The 22,218-nt window shown below is 44.9% G+C and overlaps 2 protein-coding genes across 2 annotated transcripts in view; one reads left to right on the top strand and one right to left on the bottom strand.

Annotated features, from left to right (window-relative positions):
* Positions 1 to 2,984, bottom strand: part of LOC138622175 (E3 ubiquitin-protein ligase RNF43) — a 92,377-nt gene extending 89,393 nt beyond the window's left edge. Inside the window, exon 1 of the mRNA XM_069700754.1 lies at positions 1,764 to 2,984. Coding sequence (XP_069556855.1) covers positions 1,764 to 1,985 — 222 coding nt within the window. The 5' untranslated portion in view covers positions 1,986 to 2,984. The remainder of the gene's footprint in view (positions 1 to 1,763) is intronic.
* A 7,763-nt stretch (positions 2,985 to 10,747) lies between these two features.
* Positions 10,748 to 12,261, top strand: supt4h1 (SPT4 homolog, DSIF elongation factor subunit). Its single transcript, XM_069700468.1, has 5 exons — positions 10,748 to 10,921; positions 11,266 to 11,372; positions 11,595 to 11,650; positions 11,817 to 11,870; positions 12,003 to 12,261. The coding sequence occupies exons 1-5, from the start codon at positions 10,853 to 10,855 to the stop codon at positions 12,068 to 12,070; spliced, it is 354 nt and encodes a 117-aa protein (XP_069556569.1). The 5' UTR covers positions 10,748 to 10,852; the 3' UTR covers positions 12,071 to 12,261.
* Positions 12,262 to 22,218: the final 9,957 nt, after the last annotated feature.

The following is a 22,218-nucleotide window of genomic DNA, read 5'->3' as shown; positions in this document are numbered from 1 at the left end:
GAGTCTCACAAAACTATACAGAACCACAGTCAGTGGGCTGAATCAAGAAAACACAGCAGACAAATCCATCTGTGCAGAATATTTAGGAAGCAAAGAGAAGAAAGAAGAGGGATCTTATCAGCAGATTGCAATACCAACAGAGATAAAAAATTACAAAATTAAAAAAAAAATTCAAAAGTAATGATTGCATGTAACACCAGAGCACCTTCCTCCACACCTTTATGGAAATACGGACATGTATCGCTTCTATATCTCTAATCAGGCCCCATCACTGCAAACTGTGCACTGTTTTATGTGAGGGAAAAAAAAAAACGAAAGAAAAGCTGGAAATCCCAGAAAGTTGGAGGAGCCTTTGATCTGAGTTATGTTATGTTATGATCCTGATATGCATCTGTAACGTGTTGTCAACATCCTCACACAGACACACTGAAGTCAGAGCAGCTTTAACCGGAGAGGAAAGCAGCCGGGGCCTTTCCGTGAAGAAGCCACCTAAATCCGCATCAATTATGGCGAACTGCGGGATCTGGCTCGCCATTCACAAAAAGCCTCCCACACCTGGTGAGTGAAGAGAGACAAGATCCTGCAGTGCCTCATATCTGTCGTCCCGTTTCTTTGGAGACGGTAAATAAATCGACAGAGCCGAGCTTTATGGCCCCGGAGCCTTAATCCACTCCTGAATCCGAAATATGCACACTGAATAGACCGCATACTTTACATTCGCAGGGTTAACGGTGTGTTTTTATCTAAATGGTGAAAAAAAAAAAAAACACTTTGCTCAAATTATAGGTTTACATGGGTCTCAACATGATCTGCTGGGTTATTTAAGTCCTAGACCACACCTTGATGTTAACTACGTTGGAGGAGCACTAACTAGATGCCAAAAATATTTCCAGCAAAACAAAGTTCACACCTTATAAAAAATACACGGGGAAAAAATACATTGAAAAAAAAAAAAAAAAAAAAAAAAAAAAAAAAAGCTGGCAGCCAAACCACTGTTTGTCAAGGGGAAGTAAAAATAGACTGAAAACAAACTATCCTTAATAACACCTGTTTGTCATCAGTATTGTTGGAGGAATCTAGATATTGTGTCATCACATGCAGAGTGCTGAGTGGGACGTGTGGCAGTCCGAGCGGCTCCGTGAGAGATACGGTGCGCTGGAACTCACGGTCACGACCGTATTTGGACGGCGGAGTGCAGGTGTTACCGTCGTTTGGTTTATCAGACGGTGGCTGCTGTGTAAACGGACATGTGGGGCCAGCGGTCGGTCCACGGCGGGACTGATGCACAAAGAGACGGGGTCTGAAAACGTATTTACAAATGAATGCTTTTCCATGGACCCCTTCAAATCTCTTGCTGTTCCGTTATTACAAGGGCAGTGGTTGTAGTGGAGGTTAGAGGGGAGAGGAGCTCTTGGGGGCGTCCCGAAGTATGGCACCACTTAGATGCAGAACATCGATATATTTCAGCACTGTACTGTAGCAGGTTTAAGTTTAATAATCCTGATCTCAATGAATAAGACCATGAAGAAATCTATTAGTGATAAAGCTGCCCTACAAATACAACACGAGCTGAAGACCTAAAAATTGCCACTACACTTCTCCAAATTTCTAAAGTGTCTTTGTGCAACTTTGAGGGTGTTATTCACTCAGCAGGACCAGTAAAGCAGCTCGAACACTTGGTGCCCAGGTGGACTGTGTGTGGAGGGGAAAGGTAAGTGACAGTAGGAAGCCCTGGTGTGCTCATACGCGTAATGACACTTTACCTGCATTAGTTTTCCCTCCGCTTTGCCGGCGCTTCCTCCCACGAACACCCCTTCCAATATGATGGTCTTCCCCGTGGGCTCGTGCTTCAGCAGTGTCACCTTGATGACCGCTCGCAGGGCCGGCCGCTCGGACTCCAGGCCCGGCTGGCCCAGCACCACCTGCAGGGCCGCCATGAGCAGCCACGGCCAGAGCCCGGCCAGGCGCCGCTGGGGGACGGTCATGGCCTCGGCTGAAGCGGCGGTGCCCGGCCGCACATGGTGGACTTCAAAGCAGGCAAGCACCGCGGATAAAACGGAAGAGATGAATATATGTATACACAGGTGTGTGTGTGTGTGTGTGTGTGTGTGTGTGTGTGCGTGTGTGTGTGTGTGTGTGTGTGTGTAGAGGTCCCGCTTCTTCTCTCTGCCTCGGCGATTACTGCTTAAAAGATACAATCCCGACTTCCATCACAACTCACGCGTGAATGTCCTGAAAACTTCCATTCAGCACCAGAGTTCATATTCAGCCTCTACGCGTTAGGGAGGTGCGGGTCTCTCACATGGAGCACAAAAGTGGAGATGTTCCGAGATGAAGCGCGCTCTGATGAACCTTTATCCAGTGTCATTAACGTGGCTGCTGGAACACTGCACGCACCAGTGCACCGTGAAGACGCGCCGTGTTGTAGTGTGCATTGGTTTCCGACAGGCTGGTCTTCATCACACAGACAGCAAATGTCCTCGTATGTAGCGTGTCTGCTTTCTCGCTGAACTGCGGTGTCCTCTCGCAGTGGGACAGGTCCTGGCAGCAGAGGATCCGTACGAACAAACAGGACTGGACGAAGCGTCAGAAGACTGTGGGCGCCGCATTTTCTGCGTAAATCCACCAAACACGCTGAGGAACGACGACTTGAACTTCAAAGGCTGGGCTACAGGTTGCCGCCGCAGAGTTAGGAGGCATGGTGACGGAGAAATGCCCTGCCGAAAAGTTGAGTAATGTTTGTTTGTTTTTTACAACCGACGAGTTGCGAAAATAATAATCCTGGAAGAAGTTGTTAAATCCCACGCGCGGCTTTATCTAATTATTAACCGAAGCAAACGGACCGCTGCGTTACTTCACTTATAACTCGGCAATTAAACTGGGTCCGAAACCGAAGCGACTTCTGAAGCACAGACATCAACTTCTTTGCTTTCAGTCGGTCCTCACGTAAACCCGGACTACTTGTTGTGAAAGAAAAACAAACAAACAAACAACCAACCCAGGCATTCCCCGAGTTCAGAGAGAAATGAGACCCGGTCCTCCTGAGAACACCGAGGGGAAAATAAAGTGTTTATCAAAACTATCAGCAGGTACGAAGAAGAGGGAAAAGTCCGCAATAAAAGTGGTCCAACCTCCCTTCGTGGTCTCCATATAAAGTTGATGAAGTGGAGAGACACAATGTTCAGTTATGACACCGTTCCTGAAGTGTACCTCCCCGGACTCTGTGTCTCTCCCCCGGGATCTCATTGACAGTCTCTACCTGCTCGCTGTCCTGATGCCTTCACGTGCTCACGGAGATTGGGCTTTTAATCACTACTTCGATACCAAACGACCAAAAACCAGCAACTTTATGGTTTGGAAAGGACCAAAATGAATGACGATACGTGGAAATAAATTTTGCTACAGGCCTCTTGTGATATTATTGCTATGGTACAGTCAGAAATGCAAAGTAAAAGGTACACTTGACACTAGCAATTTCAATCATCCACCTAATTCACTTAAATGATCACCAGCCATTAAATACTACCTTTCATTTAAGCGTTGTTTTGCATTAAAATGTCACAAACAATAACTTTTTAAAAGTAAAAAAAAAGAAAAGTGAAACGGTCAACGTTACCGGAGCTTCCGAGGAGCACCTGAAGGCATCATCAGACAGCGAGGGCGGAGCAGCAACAGCCGCAGCGCCCATCAAAACCAAGTGAGTGGCTCCCTCTAGTGTCGACAGAGCAGGCAGACTCCTTCTATAACCATTCAATACACGTAAACAAACCATCCAGCTGCAAACTATAAATCCATTTTAATGATAATACTTCACACAAGTGCCTTTAAAAAACATCTTCATCCATGAAAAGATTGAAAAATAAAAAGGTGGAGGAGAATACCACCAATTCTTGGTCACGACCACAAAGCAAGCAATCTCTACTGGATAAGGTTTTTATATTGTCACAAAGTCATTGAATAATTTAATAAAAGATGGTGTCTCTGTGGTTGTTTTTTTTTTTTTTTTTATAGCAGTTTGTCCTAACTTGACACCATCCATTTGATTATTAAAAATAAATTATCAAAAAAAAAATTGTGAGGCTATATGAGCCATACTTTAAAATATAGTTCTTTAAAAACATCACAAGTTTGTAAAACATTGAAGATCATACTGTGTTTAAAATGTGGCGCTAAAGCCTATCATTTGTATTTTAAAAGTGTACCTTGGTACAAGTCATCCAAAATCTTAAAGAAATAAAAACATCGCTGTTATTCAAATGTTTTCCCCCTCAAACTAAATAAAAAATAAGGAAAAACACCACTAAAGAAATGCTCAGAATGTAAAATGTCTAAGTACTTTTAAAAATGGATTAAAAATAAAGCACAGAAACCAGCTTTTACAAAGAAAAAAAGAATCATGAGTGGAGAATGAAGTCTGGTGATGGTGATGTCACATCCTGGAGAGAATCAAGACTCCCTGTCACTTGCCAATCAAATCAATAAGCTGAGATCTAAAATGAGAAAGGTGACCAACTATCAATGAAGATATTGTTGTTATAACTTGCAAGCAAACATTAAAACTCATTCTGACTGTGCTCCCTAAATGTCCCATCATGTCTTACCTAAAGATCTGTTGTACTTCCTGCACAGCTGCTGGTTCTTTCGTGGCTGTCGCCCCCGTGAAGGCCGAAAACATCCACTCCTACCTTAGCGTGATCACCGGTTACCTTTCAGAGGCACAGAGGAAGACCACAGCAAATAACGCACCGGACCTCTGCGAGGCTAAAGCCTACGAGGCATCAAACTACACGGATGAATATCTCTGTCGGCGAACCGCCGGTCGGACCTCACACAGTGGAAGATAAAGCTGAATGCCTTCAGGAAGTCCACAGTGTCGACACTCACCTCACATATCGCATCCAAGGGCATCTCCTCAGGTACTGAAACCACAGACTCGTTGGGCTGTTCGTACTTCATGAGATGAGAGTTGCTGAGCACAGACACGATAAAGGGTCTAGCACAGAGAGGGTTGGCTTCCACGGCGCTGCCTCTGCTGTCCCAGGTGCTGGACGAAGACTCGAACCCAGAGACCGGCTTCTTTGGGCTCTCGGCTTTAACTCTGCTGCTACTGGCCGCTGACACCGGCTTCGCTTGGCTCTCGACTTTAACTGCACCGATACTGGACGGAAGTGGCATCATCTCATCTGCAAGCCGGAAAACTGTGTCCAAGTTAATGTCGCACTCTTTCACCTCCTGGTGTTCTTCATTGCTCAGGTCGTGGCTGTGGTTCCCATGACCGGACATATTCACAGGATATCCGGCCTAAACCAGTCAAACAAAAGTTAAGAAATACTCATCTTCCTTTAACCAAACGCTGACGCGTTGTGAACAGAGTCCCTGATCACGTGACAGTCACCGACCTGGTAATAACTTTGGGAAGAGAACAACGCAGTCTGAAGGCCGACACCTGCCATCTGTGGTGCCATACGGTCCATGTTGTGGCAGTGGCACACTTCAGGAGGGACAAAAGACATTTCTCATTATTAAATGAAGGGTTTGGGCTCCTTCTGAAGTCTAAACCTCCTTTTTTTTTTTTTTTATTCATACTAAATAAAGAATATGGATTTAACATGAACGATTGCAGCGAGTACATTTTAGACAAAGAACTCAGCACTCTTTTTTATGTACATTGTAAGTAAAGTCATGTAACAAGTGTTGTTTCTACCGTGTTGCCTCTCTAACAGGTTGACCGACGTCATGCGTACCTGGGTAATAGGAGCCGGGCTGATATAGGGGATTAGAAGAATTTACACTGCTTATATGTGGATTTCTCTGGTTTGCGTGGGCCAGTAAAGCCGACTGAATGTGCACGGCACTGGAGCTCAGGGCCACTCCAGGATAGTGGTGTCCTATGGATACCGGCGACCCATTGTCTGGAGAATAGACAGTAGCAGAGGGAGCGGGACCGTGGCCCCTCATCAGGTACCGCGGTGGGACCGGGGTTCCGTTACGGGCGATCACGGCCTGGGGCTGCCTCTGACCGTAAGGATGAGTTTCCTCCCGCGGTGTGGGGCTGAGCAGTGAAGAGCCTCCTGCAGAAACAAAGCATGACAACAACCTGTCAGACAGGAATTCAAACCGATATCAGTTCGGTGAAAATGAAGCGATTGAACGCCCGTAGGCTCGGGGCTTGTGGACTATTTCCGGTACTTGAAAGGTTTAAGACAGAGTTTAATTTTACAGTTTTATTCACTATCGCCACCACAGGGAAACCGTTATCACGACTGACATTACAATGTACAAGAAGTCCTGCAATGCCATTCGCCCGTTCTCTCCTCTTTATCTCTGCCGTCATCACCTCCATCCACTCGCTGGTGTCGACTCGGGGGCCGACATCCGACGTCCAGCCCGGCCTGGAGCCTGGCCTTGTTTTCGGCCGTGAGCCTCCTCAGACTCGCCACGAGGTCGGGGTTGTTTCGTTTGAAGTTCGGGTTGGAAAAATTATACAGCCGTCTGTCCCCATCGAGCAGATGGACGTCAGCGCGTACGGCTGACCTGAAGCCGTACAGATTGAGCTGACGGACGAAGCTGGAGAAGTTGGTGGTTTTGAAGGTGTCGTCGTCAAAGGTGATGGAGCCGGGAGACAGGATCTGTCTCTCGAAGAGGTCCTTGTCAATGACGATGACCTCGCCGAGGACGTCCCAGTAGATGGACGTAACGGCCGGGTTGTTCACCAGACGCCACAGTTTGGCTGGGAAGTTATAGGGGTTGATGCTGGCAGGGAGCATCCCTTCACCAGAGTCCATGCTTTTTGTCTGTGAAACTACAAACAGCAGAGACGCCTTTAAACATACCGCTGCTTCACCGCACTACGTCATCAACTACGTCATCAGTTAGCTAAGGTTGCCATCATAACGCCTCCACTGCAGCTGTAAAGTAATATATTTTTAGAATATTTAAGTTAATATTATTATTGAACAATTAAAAGAAGCAGAAAACGCCATTCTTAAAACTTTGAACACTACCAAATAATAATTTTGACTTAAAAACTGTTAACTGTTCTCAAGTCCAAAAGCGGAAAATGCCCTTTTAACTTAACTGCTGCTCAGCTAGCATGAGCTAACATTAGCATTGGACGTATGTTCGCCAAAAAACATCAAAGGATTGTTTTTTTTTTTTCATAGGAAACTTTAATAAGGTCAAAAAAATTATTTAGATATTTGTATATTTCGAGTCAAGCAATCCGTACTTAAAAAAAAAAAAGAAGAAGAAGCATAATAACCGCACCTGGGTCGTTGTAGAAGTTCTCCTGGTATCAGAACCGTCACAAGAACCGTTGGAGCTGTTGGTGACGTAACGTCTCGGTCCGACATGACCGTTGATCCAACTGTCGAGGTTCGGTCACGTTATCCAGCAGGAGACGGTTGATCAGGACCTGCTTCTTCTGACAGCAGGACCTCCACCTGACCTCCTCCACCTGACCTCCTCCACCTGACCTCCTCCACCTGACCTCCTCCACCTGAGGACCTCCACCACCTGACGACCTCCACCTGACGACCTCCACCTGACATCCTCCACCTGACGACCTCCACCTGACATCCTCCACCTGACGACCTCCACCTGACGTCCTCCACCTGACGACCTCCACCTGATGACCTCCTCCACCTGATGACCTCCACCTGACGACCTCCTCCACCTGACGTCCTCCACCTGACGACCTCCACCTGATGACCTCCTCCACCTGACGACCTCCACCTGATGACCTCCTCCACCTGATGACCTCCACCTGACGACCTCCTCCACCTGATGACCTCCTCCACCTGACCTCCTCCACCTGAGGACCTCCTCCACCTGACGACCTCCACCTGATGACCTCCTCCACCTGACGACCTCCACCTGATGACCTCCTCCACCTGACCTCCTCCACCTGACGACCTCCACCTGACGTCCTCCACCTGACGACCTCCACCTGACGTCCTCCACCTGACGACCTCCACCTGATGACCTCCTCCACCTGATGACCTCCACCACCCTCCTCCACCTGATGACCTCCTCCACCTGACCTCCTCCACCTGACGACCTCCACCTGATGACCTCCTCCACCTGACGACCTCCACCTGATGACCTCCTCCACCTGATGACCTCCTCCACCTGACCTCCTCCACCTGACGACCTCCTCCACCTGATGACCTCCACCTGATGACCTCCACCTGACGACCTCCTCCACCTGATGACCTCCACCTGACGACCTCCTCCACCTGGTGACCTCCACCTGATGACCTCCTCCACCTGGTGACCTCCACCTGATGACCTCCTCCACCTGATGACCTCCACCTGATGACCTCCTCCACCTGATGACCTCCTCCACCTGATGACCTCCACCTGATAACCTCCACCTGATGACCTCCTCCACCTGACGTCCTCCACCTGACGAACTCCACCTGACGAACTCCACCTGACGACCTCCACCTGACGTCCTCCACCTGACGACCTCCACCTGATGACCTCCTCCACCTGACCTCCTCCACCTGATGACCTCCTCCACCTGACCTCCTCCACCTGAGGACCACCTCCTCCACCTGAGGACCTCCTCCACCTGACCTCCTCCACCTGAGGACCTCCTCCACCTGACGACCTCCACCTGACCTCCTCCACCTGACGACCTCCACCTGACATCCTCCACCTGACGACCTCCACCTGACGTCCTCCACCTGACGACCTCCACCTGATGACCTCCTCCACCTGATGACCTCCACCTGACGACCTCCTCCACCTGACGTCCTCCACCTGACGACCTCCACCTGATGACCTCCTCCACCTGACGACCTCCACCTGATGACCTCCTCCACCTGATGACCTCCACCTGACGACCTCCTCCACCTGATGACCTCCTCCACCTGACCTCCTCCACCTGAGGACCTCCTCCACCTGACGACCTCCACCTGATGACCTCCTCCACCTGACGACCTCCACCTGATGACCTCCTCCACCTGACCTCCTCCACCTGACGACCTCCACCTGACGTCCTCCACCTGACGACCTCCACCTGACGTCCTCCACCTGACGACCTCCACCTGATGACCTCCTCCACCTGATGACCTCCACCTGACGACCTCCTCCACCTGATGACCTCCTCCACCTGACCTCCTCCACCTGACGACCTCCACCTGATGACCTCCTCCACCTGACGACCTCCACCTGACGACCTCCTCCACCTGATGACCTCCTCCACCTGACCTCCTCCACCTGACGACCTCCTCCACCTGATGACCTCCACCTGATGACCTCCACCTGACGACCTCCTCCACCTGATGACCTCCACCTGACGACCTCCTCCACCTGGTGACCTCCACCTGATGACCTCCTCCACCTGGTGACCTCCACCTGATGACCTCCTCCACCTGATGACCTCCACCTGATGACCTCCTCCACCTGATGACCTCCTCCACCTGACCTCCTCCACCTGACGACCTCCACCTGATGACCTCCTCCACCTGACGACCTCCACCTGATGACCTCCTCCACCTGACGACCTCCACCTGACGACCTCCTCCACCTGATGACCTCCTCCACCTGACCTCCTCCACCTGACGACCTCCTCCACCTGATGACCTCCACCTGATGACCTCCACCTGACGACCTCCTCCACCTGATGACCTCCACCTGACGACCTCCTCCACCTGGTGACCTCCACCTGGTGACCTCCTCCACCTGATGACCTCCACCTGATGACCTCCTCCACCTGATGACCTCCTCCACCTGATGACCTCCACCTGATAACCTCCTCCACCTGATGACCTCCTCCACCTGATGACCCTTCAGAAAAACCTCCGGTCCGAAAGTGTTGCGTTTACGAGTCGAGAGTAAGAAATACATCGAATCTATTTGGGAGTAAAAGTGTTTGTTGTTTATGTGTGAAGAAGAAATCAGAAGAGTCGAACAGAAAATCAATCAAATCAATCAATGAACAGAAAATCAATCAAATCAATCAATGAACAGAAAATCAATCAAATCAATCAATGAACAGAAAATCAATCAAATCAATCAATGAACAGAAAATCAATCAAATCAATCAATGAACAGAAAATCAATCAAATCAATCAATGAACAGAAAATCAATCAAATCAATCAATGAAGGAGGAAACAGTGTCTCCGTTGGAGGACTTCTTCATCCTCCACCGGAGCTGAAACTAGTCTTCAACCCTTTAAATGTACTGAAGTAGACTGTAAACTTTTACTTAAACAATGTTTAATTTCACACATATTTGGAAAAGATTGCTGAGTTGTGTACAAACAGTCTCAATCCAACATTTTCTTTGAGATAAAAGCATGAATGAAGCGAAGAACAGCAGAAATTCACTGCGGTTTTATGAACTGGTCATTTCTCTTCAGTTTCCTTTGCTGCACTTTAAAAGTAGGAAATATCAGAGCTACAATTATATATTAAAACATATATTAAAACCAGAATGACTGAAAAGAAGAACAAATAAATAAATGTGCCATCTTGTGAGTGTTTCTAATGAAATGGTTGAGTACGAACAGGCTGGTGATGACAGCTTCTGATCCAAAGACCAACTAAAGACTTGGGGGTTTTACAGCATCATCAACAAACAGTCCATGAAAATAAACAAGTACGAGATCTTAAAATGCAACCTAACTAATACTGACGTTTAGTAGCATGTTGTAACCCGAGATAAATGTGTTACATGATGGAGATTTGTAATCAGGCGCCAACAGGGCTTGTCGTGATGCGGGTCCTTTACTCGGTCCTCAGTGAGTGACGTCATTTCCCAGCGACTCGGGACATTGTCAACACATGAATTGTTCTGATCGTTTCGTATTTCTTTAGTTTTTCCTCCGGAAGCCGAACACAATGGCGCTGGAAACTGTCCCCAAAGACCTGCGCCATCTGCGAGCGTGTCTCCTGTGCTCGCTGGTGAAGGTAAAACCTGAAGCTTCGACAAAGACAGGCGGAGGCTAGCTTCCGTGCTAACGTGTAGCCGCTGCCTGCGCACTGTTTTGTTTCTCACGCGAACTAAAACGTAAAATTAATGATGTCAAGGTGCTTTTTTTTTTAGTCAGAATAGCACACCACAAGAACTAGACTACATTAACCACATTTTACACAAAGGTTACGTTATTATTGGAGTTATTTTTTTTTACTCTTTTGAAGTAAAAAAACAACAAAAAAAACGGTCTCGGAAACAGTTTGTGTCTCGTGCGTGAAGGAGCTTTAATATTGATCTAATATTCATCCGACCTCCACCTCCTTCCGGTCTGTTTCAGACCATCGACCAGTTTGAATACGACGGCTGTGATAACTGCGAGTCGTACCTCCAGATGAAGGGAAACCGGGAGATGGTCTACGAGTGCACCAGCTCCTCGTTTGACGGGTATGAACTCTATATGACCTTTATGAACTCTGTATGAACTCTGTATGACCTCTATGAACTCTCTATGAACTCTGTATGACCTCTATGAACTCTGTATGACCTCTATGAACTCTATGAACTCTGTATGAACTCTCTATGAACTGTATGATCTGTATGACCTCTGTATGAACTCGTGTTTCATTTTCCCTCCTGCTGACATTTGTTTTTGCTTCACGTGGACAGCGTGCTGGCCATGATGAGTCCCGAAGACAGCTGGGTGGCCAAATGGCAGCGAGTAGGTGAGGTTAAACCACCGATGTTGTTCACAACAGTTTCCATAGTAACGCCTTCATTCACAAGCTTTATACAAAATAATTTTTAAAAAAATGGTTCAAGTCATTTTCAATTTGAATTATTCTGTGAATAACAAAACCTGCGAATATATTTTGTGTCTCGATCCGACAGCCAACTTCAAGCCGGGTGTGTACGCGGTGTCGGTGACTGGCCGACTGCCTCCAGGTACACTCGGATATATCAACACACACACACTCAGGAAGTCAACGTCCGTCTGCTTCCTCCTTTGCAAAGAGTTTTGTTAGCGTTACTTACCTGCTGTTTAAGCTCCTTTTTTTATTTTCTCCTTTTGTGAAGGCGTTGTGAGAGAGCTGAAAAGCAGAGGAGTGATCTACAAATCCAGAGACACGGCAGTGAAGACGTAACTCAGACGGTTTCCACCAAACCAAACCACGTCTGGGATTTCTTATGCAGCTGCTCGACATGTTTTTTTTGCTTTTACACTTGTTGTTGTTGTTGTTGTTGTGATTGGAAAGATTAGCGTGGGGAGAAAAAGTGGGTATTTTCTATTTCTTTGAGTAATTGAGAAAAAAAAATAAAGGTCTGTTTTATAAGACACGGGAGTCATTGTCATTTAATTTTATTTTTTTAAAGTATATTTTGGGTGTTTTTACAACAATCCGAGTCCCTGAGCGAGAAAATTGACTCGACCTCAACACTGTTACACTTCGGAACCAAAACAGTGGAGTGATGGAAAAGATCCCATCTTATGTCATTCATAAGCAGCATAAGAAATGTGTCATGCTGCTCAGTCAGAACTATAAACTGAATGGAAATGAAATGTAGTTCCAGAATCTCTGATGAACTCTCAGCAGTACATTCATTCAACTCATCATTTCAAGTTAAAACACTTCAAGTCACAAATCATGTTTATAAGTTCTGTATGAAGACTTAATAAAACCGGACATATTCTCCAGGTCTGAAAAGTGAAGCCAGTTTAGTGTGTGAAAGTGCAGTACCACTGATGGCCACTAGGGGCTCCGATTCAAAAGTGTCAACGTCTTTTATTGTGACCAGTCGAAGCAAATCTTTGCAATAATCCACGGATTTTAGCACATTTGTGAACAACATTTGAGAGAAATAAACCTTTTGTGCGTCTCAAAAACATTTTTAAATCTTATACTTCAACTCATGAGAAACTGGAGCAAAAACAAAAGTGTTGTGTTTATGTTTTTGTTGGGTGTATTTGGTCGGACAGATAAAGAAACATCCCTGCGTTTCTCTAACTGGGCCACAAGATGGTGCTTTTTACCGACGACCTGAATGACATGCAGCCGCAAACGCGGCCGCTAGGGGGCGCCACGACGCAGACGATTGGTGCGCAAATCTGGCTGCATTCTCACCTGCTCACCTCACCTCTCATTTTCACCTCACTAAAGTCTCCAGTTGAACTTAAAGCTTTTTCCTGTTTCAATAACTGCTGCGGTTACAGTTTCACTGTACAAAAGCCTGGACGGAATAACATCTCAGGTTTATGGGTCGTTTCAGGTGCAGCACTCTTATTGTTGGATTGTATTAGACACCATTTAATGCCTGGGGGTTCGTGCATTGTCTCATTTCACTGACCTGAAGGACCGGGGTCAGGCACACGGTGATCTCCTGCCATTGGTGCTGCAGTTATACTTTAATGATGTCATTCTACCGAGTCACGGCTGACGGCACTCAGGGACAAAATAAGTGTCAAAATTTAGGATTTATTGCTAGCAGGCACTTTAAAATTCAGTAAGAGAACATTGAAACTGCATAAAAAAGAGTAATGTGACCCTGATATAATATCCAGCAGAGCCGTCCCAGTTTCTGTCCTCAGCAACATTTCTCACTTTACTTCTCCGGGCAGACTACAATGGCTCCTGGATGGAAACATGGGAGGAAGAAAAGAAATGACGTGCGACATATGTCATGACCTAAATTAATGAAACACTTCTTCTTTTCTTTTCTTTTTTACTGTCATGGGCACCTCTGTTTTGAAGAATGTTTCCGCATCCTACCTGAATAATGATTTAATCTGTCTTCAAGGAAAGATGCAAATATACTTGTATTTCCTTGATTCCTGTTGTTCTGGGTTTTGTACCCTCATGGTTGAAATGCACTTATTGTAAGTCGCTTTGGATAAAAGCGTCAGCTGAATGAAATGTAATGTAATGTAATGTAATATAATATACTGCAAGTCGGTCACAAGTCAAACTGCATCTGAAGAAACATACGAGGCTATAAATGCAATAACGCCTCACTTCACATCCTCCACCTGCACGCCTCCTTCCCTTTCGTGAAAGTCCTGCATTCAGTATTTTCACTTAGTAAAGTAAAAGTATAGAAATAGTAGCAGCGAAATATATTTAAAACAACGAAAGTAAAAATCTGCATTATGGAGAGACTCTTCATATTAATGGGTAGTTTGATTTATTTTTTATTTTATACAGTGATAAACTGTGTGTTCTGTATGGCAAAGTTTAGCCTAAAAAGTAATGACTAAATATAACTGATAAATGAATGGAGAAATAAGGAGGTCAATATGTGTGTGTGTGTGTGTGTGTGTGTGTGTGTGTGTGTGTGTGTGTGTGTGTGTGTGTGTGTGTGTGTGTGTGTGTGTGTGTGTGTGTGTGTCGAGGAGTTTAAAACACAGTCCCAGTATACAGTGCAGATAACTGACACGCACTGTTGATGGATGATTATTATAAAACTAGCTAGCCAGATTGCAGTGACATTATTCTTTTCTTCTGGTGTCTAGGTCAGAGGTCAGAGGTCAGAGGTCAGCAGCAGAGGAGCTGCTGGTTCTTCCGTGTCGGGACGCCTGCAGAATCTTTTATTCTTCTTACTGTCCCCGTTTTTGACTTTTAATCAGCTGGTTTTTTTTGTTGTAAGCTTCGCTCCATCTCTAAATCTCTTCACATTTCTTTTCATGTCCGAGCTCACATTTTCAGTTTTCATGCCGCCATGTAAAAGCCCCCCCCCCCCAAAAAAAAAAGACCACATAGAAAAGTAATTGGTGTTTTTAGAACTCCAATATCAAAATTAAGATTAATACTGGGTTTCCATAGTAACGCTCGCCCATTGTTTGCTTGGGTGGACTTTCTTAATACAGTTTCTCAAAAGAGTAGTTGTTCTGGAACATCTTCACACCTCTGAGTCTGAGCAGGAAGTCATGTATTTAATCATGTCCTCGCATGTGCAGCCATATCAACTCTAAAAAACAGATCCAAAGCTTTGGTAACACCAGCAAAAAAAACAAAAAACATGTCTTCACACAACCACTTTGCTGATATTTCTCTTCCTGATAAAACGGAACTGAAAAACATACAAATGAAATCTCAGTGTTATTCAAGTGCACCGAATGAGCGATTAGATCGTTCCATCACAAGTGGAACAGAGACAGTGAGGAGCGGCCGGTCTCTCTGCGGCGGTTTGGAGACGGTTGATAACCAAATGAAAAATAAACCACCTCGATGGGCGCAACCTTATTCTACTGTTCACTCATGTCCCCTTTCCTGCTTGCGTGACGCACAACAGGTCCAAACTGGAGTTCAGCTTCTGTGACTTTTTTTTTTTTTTTTTCCATGTGAGTCTGTGTCCTCCTCAAACTGCATGATTTCAACGAGTCATTTCATTTCACCAAAGCTGCAAACTAAAAACAAAACCGAGACCAAGGCTTCCACGACCGCAGGCGTTGTAAGGAAGAATCTCCGCTCCACTCATGTACCGTCTTTCACACATCAAGACCTCTCATTCTCTCTCACACACACACACACACACACACACACACACACACACACACACACACACACACACACACACACACACACACACACACACACTAATGAGGCCTCATTGGTGCTCACAACTGTGGCTTTTGCCCTTATTTGGATGTATCACGGCTGTGAGCTACGGTGAAAGTATCAGATGAGGTGCTGGCTGCTCGGTGACCTCTGATCAGGAACCAAGTGGAAGTTTCTCCTCCTCAGTCTGGAAATGCGCCGTCTGACAGGGATGATGTGGAAAAAGGGAAGTGAGGGGATGGATTTACATGGGGGATGGACGTTATCGACAGACGGCCACACGGACTCAAACGGCTGTCTGTGTGTGTGTGTGTGTGTGTGTGTGTGTGTGTGTGTGTGTGTGTGTGTGTGTGTGTGTGTGTGTGTGTTTCATAAAGCTGACAAAACTTCTCTCCGGCAGACGAGCCGACAGCGACCGAAGCGAGAGCAGCTCGTCACATTTCAATTCCTTTTACAAGTGAAGGCATCTTCAGCGGACACGCACGCACACACGCACGCGCGCGCGCGCGCACACACACACACACACACACACACACACACACACACACACACACACACACACACACACACACACACACACACACACACACACACACACACAGGCCCTCAGCTCACTTTGTCTTTCTATGTTAGATTCATTCAATGTTAATATGTTCACATGTAACCATGCTACTATCCAACTCAAAACGTGTCATCAGCAAAATGTACTTCAGGTACAAAGCTGGTAGTTGTATCCAGCGGTTTCAAACATAGGGGTTGGGGCCCCTCCAAAAAGTCACCTGATGAATCTGAGGGGTTGTGAGATGATTATTAATTAATAATAGTCCATTTATTCATTACATTTATACGCTGAGAGTGTTTTATATCTAGTGACATAACTTTATTCATATATCTTGTATAAGCTAAGACACTATTTTGAAGGAAAAAAATGCTTTCAATTAAAAGTGCTCTAAAAGAGAATAAATCCCTTTACATGTAAATATACTGAATTGTAGTTTTAGTTTTTTGCATTTTTCTGCTATATTTCAGTGTATAAATAATAAAAGCATATTTCTATTATGTTGACGTGTTGCTGTCCAACTATTCCAAGTGATTATCACTGAAGACTTTTACATTTTTACAGACATCTTTCTCTTTTTTTAGGTATTTTCAGGCAGACTTATTTTAAATTGACAAGAAGGACACTATGATTGTGGTGCTCAACAAAGACAGAAAATGAATGGAAATAGTGGATAAAACGACACCATGAGAGAGGTTCCTGTTCCATTTATTTTGGAGGGGGCAACAAGTCAAATGTAGTGCAAGTGTTTCCTTCTGAAAGGTAAGTGGAGTGGAGCTGTAACAGAACTGCTCTTACCGCCGGTGCTCTGCAGCAGCCAGTTTCTGGAGCTGCTCAGGCCTGCGTGGAGCCGGCAGGTGTGTTAGGGGTCCGGGCGGCTCGGTGGCGTCGAGGTCCAGGAGGGAGCTCGCAGAGCGCGGGCAGGGAGGGGAAATGGCTGCCGGCCCAGATAAGGTCTATCGCGAGAGCCAGCGGGGGCTCGGGGAAGGCCACAGCGACGGTCTGCTCCTCACACGGGGAGTTAGGATCCCTTCATCGCTGACAAATGCACAGATGAGCGAAGCCGGAAGACGGCTGGCGGAGTCTCCCCTCAGTGACTCAGTAGGTTGAAGGAGGCAGGGATTCAAATGCAGGCCAGGGGTCAGGAGATTGGAGGGTTAAAGGCTAAAATAAAAGATGCGTGTGGCTTTGAAAGATACCAAAAATGTGACATATTTTCTCACCGTATTCACTCTAATCGACGTGTTTGATGTTCAGCTGGAGCATCAGGAGTGATTTATGCATTTCACATGAATACCCAGAAGCCTCATAGTGTCCGAGAGAGAATAAAGGTAAAACCTTTTTTGTCACAGACATTTACATCAAACCTAAAAATAAACAAATGTTAGCTCGGTAATTAAAGGCTCTACAAACAAAATGTGCCCCCTCGTTCTTTTTCAGAGTTTTTGTCCATTTGATGAGTTGGCTTAATAATTCATATTTCAACAGAGAGAAATCACAGTCATTTCGCATAAGCCAAAGGTTTAGCAGGAGCCTCTATATCTCATATCACTTTTTTCTCCACTATGTTTTAACATTTATTGTTTTAATTTATGCTTTAATATTCATTTGAGAAAACAACTTTGATGTTTAAGGTGTTGGACACATCTAAAAACAGGAAACAGTGACAAATTCAAATTAGCTTCAGCTTGATTTTCTTGGTTCTAGAAAATTCTTTTTCAGGCGGCTCTTTACACCATTTCTCTCGTATTTTTTTTTATGGCGAGGCAAGATTCAGGTCATAACTCAAACATGCAGCTGCATAATTGCTTCTGTTGTTTGAACGTGTTTCACAGCGAGGCCGAACAAACGCTTTCCCGACGGCACCTTTTATGAATCTTGTGTCGTGTTTTATCTGAAGCCTTCGTTGTTTGTTGTGAACTCGACATGTTTCCCTGCTGAAGGTTTGAAAAGGTTCGTTTCCCACATCCACTGCCCTCAAAGGTGTTTTCACGCCACAGTGACGTCGGCCCTTTTTCTCTCAGCTGGAGCAGATGTCATGGGAATGAAGTTATAGTCCACCGAACTGTGTCAACGGCTTCTCTACACGCACGCATGTTGTTTACGCGTGTTACTGGGGAAGCGTGTGAGAACGCATCTGAAACATGCACATACTTTACATAGAAACAGGGATGGAAAGTAACTCACAATTACTCAAGTACTGTCTTTTTTGAGGCAGTTTAACATTAGTGTGTTTTGTAGTTAAACATGAGAAGGTGATATTTTACTTTTAAGTCCGCAGCACACAGTATTTCAGTTTAATATTCTTCATAAACAAAAATATGCAACATCTTGCCTATTTTTTAAGTTTTTTTTGTCGAATTGTGCAGGATTTATAATTTCAGATATCCGGCAGTTCTCCCTCCAAAAATGCAAACTTCATTTGAACTGCTCAGACGATCCAGTGTTTCACAAAACAAGACAAAAAAAAATTCTGTCCAAAGGTGAAAAAACGAAAATAACTATTTTTCTTCCCTCGAGTCGTTCTACCAACCCTCTCGTGACCTTTTGGAGGGGCTCGCCCCTTAGGTTGGAAACCACAGGACCAATCTAACTGTACATAAAGCAGTTAAAAGTGGCTCCACGTCAACCAGCACCAGCAGTGACGTGCTGCGTACAGATTAATGTGTTACTGTTAACACTGTGATTTAATCAGGCATGATGCTGCTGTCGTAGATATTTTTACTGAGACTTTGTCTGCAGGACTTGAAGTATTTCATTGGTACTCTTACTTAAATGAAAGATGCGAGTACCTTTTTCACCAACATACCAACACAACCCACGTTAACTACTTCATGGGCTCCAGACATCGGTCTGTTTACGCACATTAATTGTTTCAGATTTCATACGGCTGTAATGGGAAGAATAACACACATATGAAAGAGTTAGCATGAGAACTGAAAATGAGGCACAGGGAAGGACAATGGGCCCCATTTTTTTTTTTTTAGCTTCTGCAATATTATCTTCTGTGTTTATGAGCTGTTCTCAAAATTGAAATTATAAGTTTACATAATGAATTAATAAAGTATACTTATTAAATCTATTTACTGCTCAATCGACCAAACAAGCAGTGACAGTGTAGTCACATTAATGCTGTTAATGAGAAAATAAAGGCAGCTTTTACGACTCTGCTTCTTAGGAACCAAGTTTTTTTGTTGACCTTTGAACTACCAAAGGAGAAACTGAGGAGCCAAAAAGGAACTCATCATCGCTTCGACAGACAAGAGCCGCTTCTCTATTTGGTCAGATGTTAAATTAAAATTCACTGCTGGAAGAAGCACTCACATCTGAAAGTTAAAGAAAAGTGTCAAGACCACAATAAAATACTACGTTAAATGTAAAAGTATGCACTGTAAGTAATAGAAGTATAAAATGTAAATATGTGGGAAGTTTTCTGCATGAATATTCTACTATTGTGTGATTTTCATTTGTGTTGCATCAAAATGCAGGGAGCCTTTTATTGGTGTTAAATTGTTAATTTGATATTGATTTATACATTTGCATCTTATTTTGAAGGATTCCTCAGGTTTTGTATGTAAAATATGAATATGTGAAGTAACTGTCAAATACATACGCAGCAGTAAAATGTTTCCTTTTGACATGTGGAGTAAAAGCATAAAGTACAAATAGCTCAAAATACTCCTAAAGTAGTTAAATAAATGTACTGAGTTTCTTTCCACCACATTTCAAGGCTCTCTTAGTGAAACTCACATGCTGATCTTTCCACTTCACTAAATGTCACCAGGGCGGCTTTAATCTGTCATCCAGCCGTCTGTAGAGCGGCTGGGGGACTCACCCGTCTCACCCGTCTCCCCTCCGGAGCCCTCGTTACCAGAAACCACACGGTGACAGTTGGACATTTATATTTATGGGGAATAGAAACCGGGGGCCTTTAACTTTAGAAACAAACAAAATTGAAATTGAATTGAAAGTAGTCGTAGCGACAAACATGGCGCTGCACATGTAAACGAGTCCCCTTTTTAAACCATCTAACTCAGCTGATTCTTTATCCACCTTAAAAGCACACACACACACACACACACCAACTTCGGTGGAACTGATGAGGGACTGAAGCTGCAGCCCTCATTTTATATCTAAATGAGGACTGTGGCTTTTATCACCCATCATTTCTATTTAAATGGCTTTATGAAGATGTGTCTCTGCAGCCTGTGTGGAACAGGAAAGAATTAAAGCAACTAAAAATCCTCCCAGTGTACACAGAAGCAGGCGAGTATTGTATCAAAGTACACGTGAAGAATTGCCAACCTGTCCTTTACGGATAGATTTGGTCTTTCAGGTCTTCCTATCGTACGGACTGCCGGAGTGCTGTTCTAGTACAGGAAAGTTAAAAACCGAGTTCTCACAGGAAACGATCCGCCAAACCTTCCTGCATCTCGAATATGTGTCGACATCTGAACCGCCACGCTCAGGACCCTCAACATGACCTCAGAATGAATACACAGCATGTACGTGCTCACAAACATACACGCTATCGAACATACATAAATGTGAACTACAGTGTAAAGACATGACGGATATGCTCGCCGAGTGTTGTAATCTCTTTCCACTTCATTTTGAATGACATCATTACGTGTCTGCAGCAGCGCAACATGCCTGAACACGCGTGAAAAAAATGCGCTTTAAAAGAAATTGAATTTGAGGTTGATAAGAGAAAATATGGGACGTTGTTGTGTGTCATCAAATCTTCTAAGCTGCTGTCAGTCTTTTTTTTTTTTTTGAAGAAGAAGAAGGCGTCTGCAGAAGGCATAAAACTTGAAGACGGAAGGAGAAAGAGAGCGGCTATGACTGTTAGACCTCTTCCTGTGGTTACATCACGTGGTTGTGGAGGGTTCAAAAGGAGACGACTGCTTCTTCCTCTTCTTCATCCTCTCCTTTCGGATCGACAGAAGACACCTGTGAGGCCGCCGGACAATCGTCGCTTAGAACAGAGGCAACATAAAATAGAAGGTCGAGGTAAAGTATGATGGGCGATATTGTTTATTTAATGCTGGAATTATTTGTGATGAAATGATAAAGATGCGTTTTATGTGTCAGATGTTTAAACAGACGCCAATTTTAATTGCTTTGACTTCATTCACGTTACATTTCTGTGATCTAATTTCTGGTTAATTGACCTCTATTTAGAAGACCATTTGAATTTTGGATTAAAAAAACAATGTATTTATGCATTTAAAAAGTTCTGAAATTGTATTATTACTATTATTATAGAAATACTTAATGTATGTTTTCCAATTTCCATCTGCACTGATAACTGGATGTCTGCAGTTCTTCTTGAATGTATTTAAACAACTTGTGCATGCTGCTCTGACAGAAAAGCTTACTCATGCCTGCCAAAATGGCTTCCTCAAGATAGCACTTCCGCTGGTGGTTAGCTTCTGACATCTGCCTCAAAAACTGTACTAAAGTGGAGTTTTAAGAAAAGACGGGCGGGGTCCTCCGGCTGATTTTTGTCCCACAACTTTTCTGTTGTCGTTCAGAAATGTCAGCAGGCCTCGCTTGGATTTGTGAAAACTAGGCATGCACATATTTCAAGACAAATCAGGAAGTGTGCATTTTGTGGGGTAACATAACTGAAGGCAGTTTGAGCTGGGTGGTTTCGGGTTGGTGTACGTCTGGGTGGGGGAAGGGGAAGGGTGTGTGTGTGTGTGTGTGTGTGTGTGTGTGTGTGTGTGTGTGTGTGTGTGTGTGTGTGTGTGTGTGTGTGTGTGTGCGCGCGCAGCTGCAGACACGGCTGCAGGTGCAGAAGAAGAGAGAAGTGGGAGAAGCGAGAAGACGGAAGAGGATCGATGGATGTACAGTGCAGTCATCCATAAAGTAGAAAGCACTACTAAACTCCTCACCACAGTGTAGTGTTTCCTACTTTATGGATGAGTGTACTGTTGGCTTCAGGGAGAGCAAAGCGGGCCGGCGCGCAGGAAGTCACAAAAAGAGGAAGCTGCTTTGTCTCGCAAGGCCACGCGTTACCCAGAGTGTTGCAGCAGCATTCACATGGGTGGAGCGTGGCGGCGAGCAAAGCTTCCAACTCTTTCAACATTTTTAATCCATCTGTGTCACCTGTCCTGATTAAAGAAGGATCATTACTACATAATGTGTGATCTGTATGATATGCAATAAAGATACC

Source organism: Brachyistius frenatus, unplaced genomic scaffold (genome assembly GCF_029030835.1).
Source record: "Brachyistius frenatus isolate BFR_SWC_R1_liver_20210118 unplaced genomic scaffold, ASM2903083v1 Contig_34, whole genome shotgun sequence".
NCBI classification, from domain to species: Eukaryota; Metazoa; Chordata; class Actinopteri; family Embiotocidae; genus Brachyistius; species Brachyistius frenatus.
Note: the sequence above shows the minus strand (reverse complement) of the source record. Positions and strands in the feature narration are given on the sequence as shown.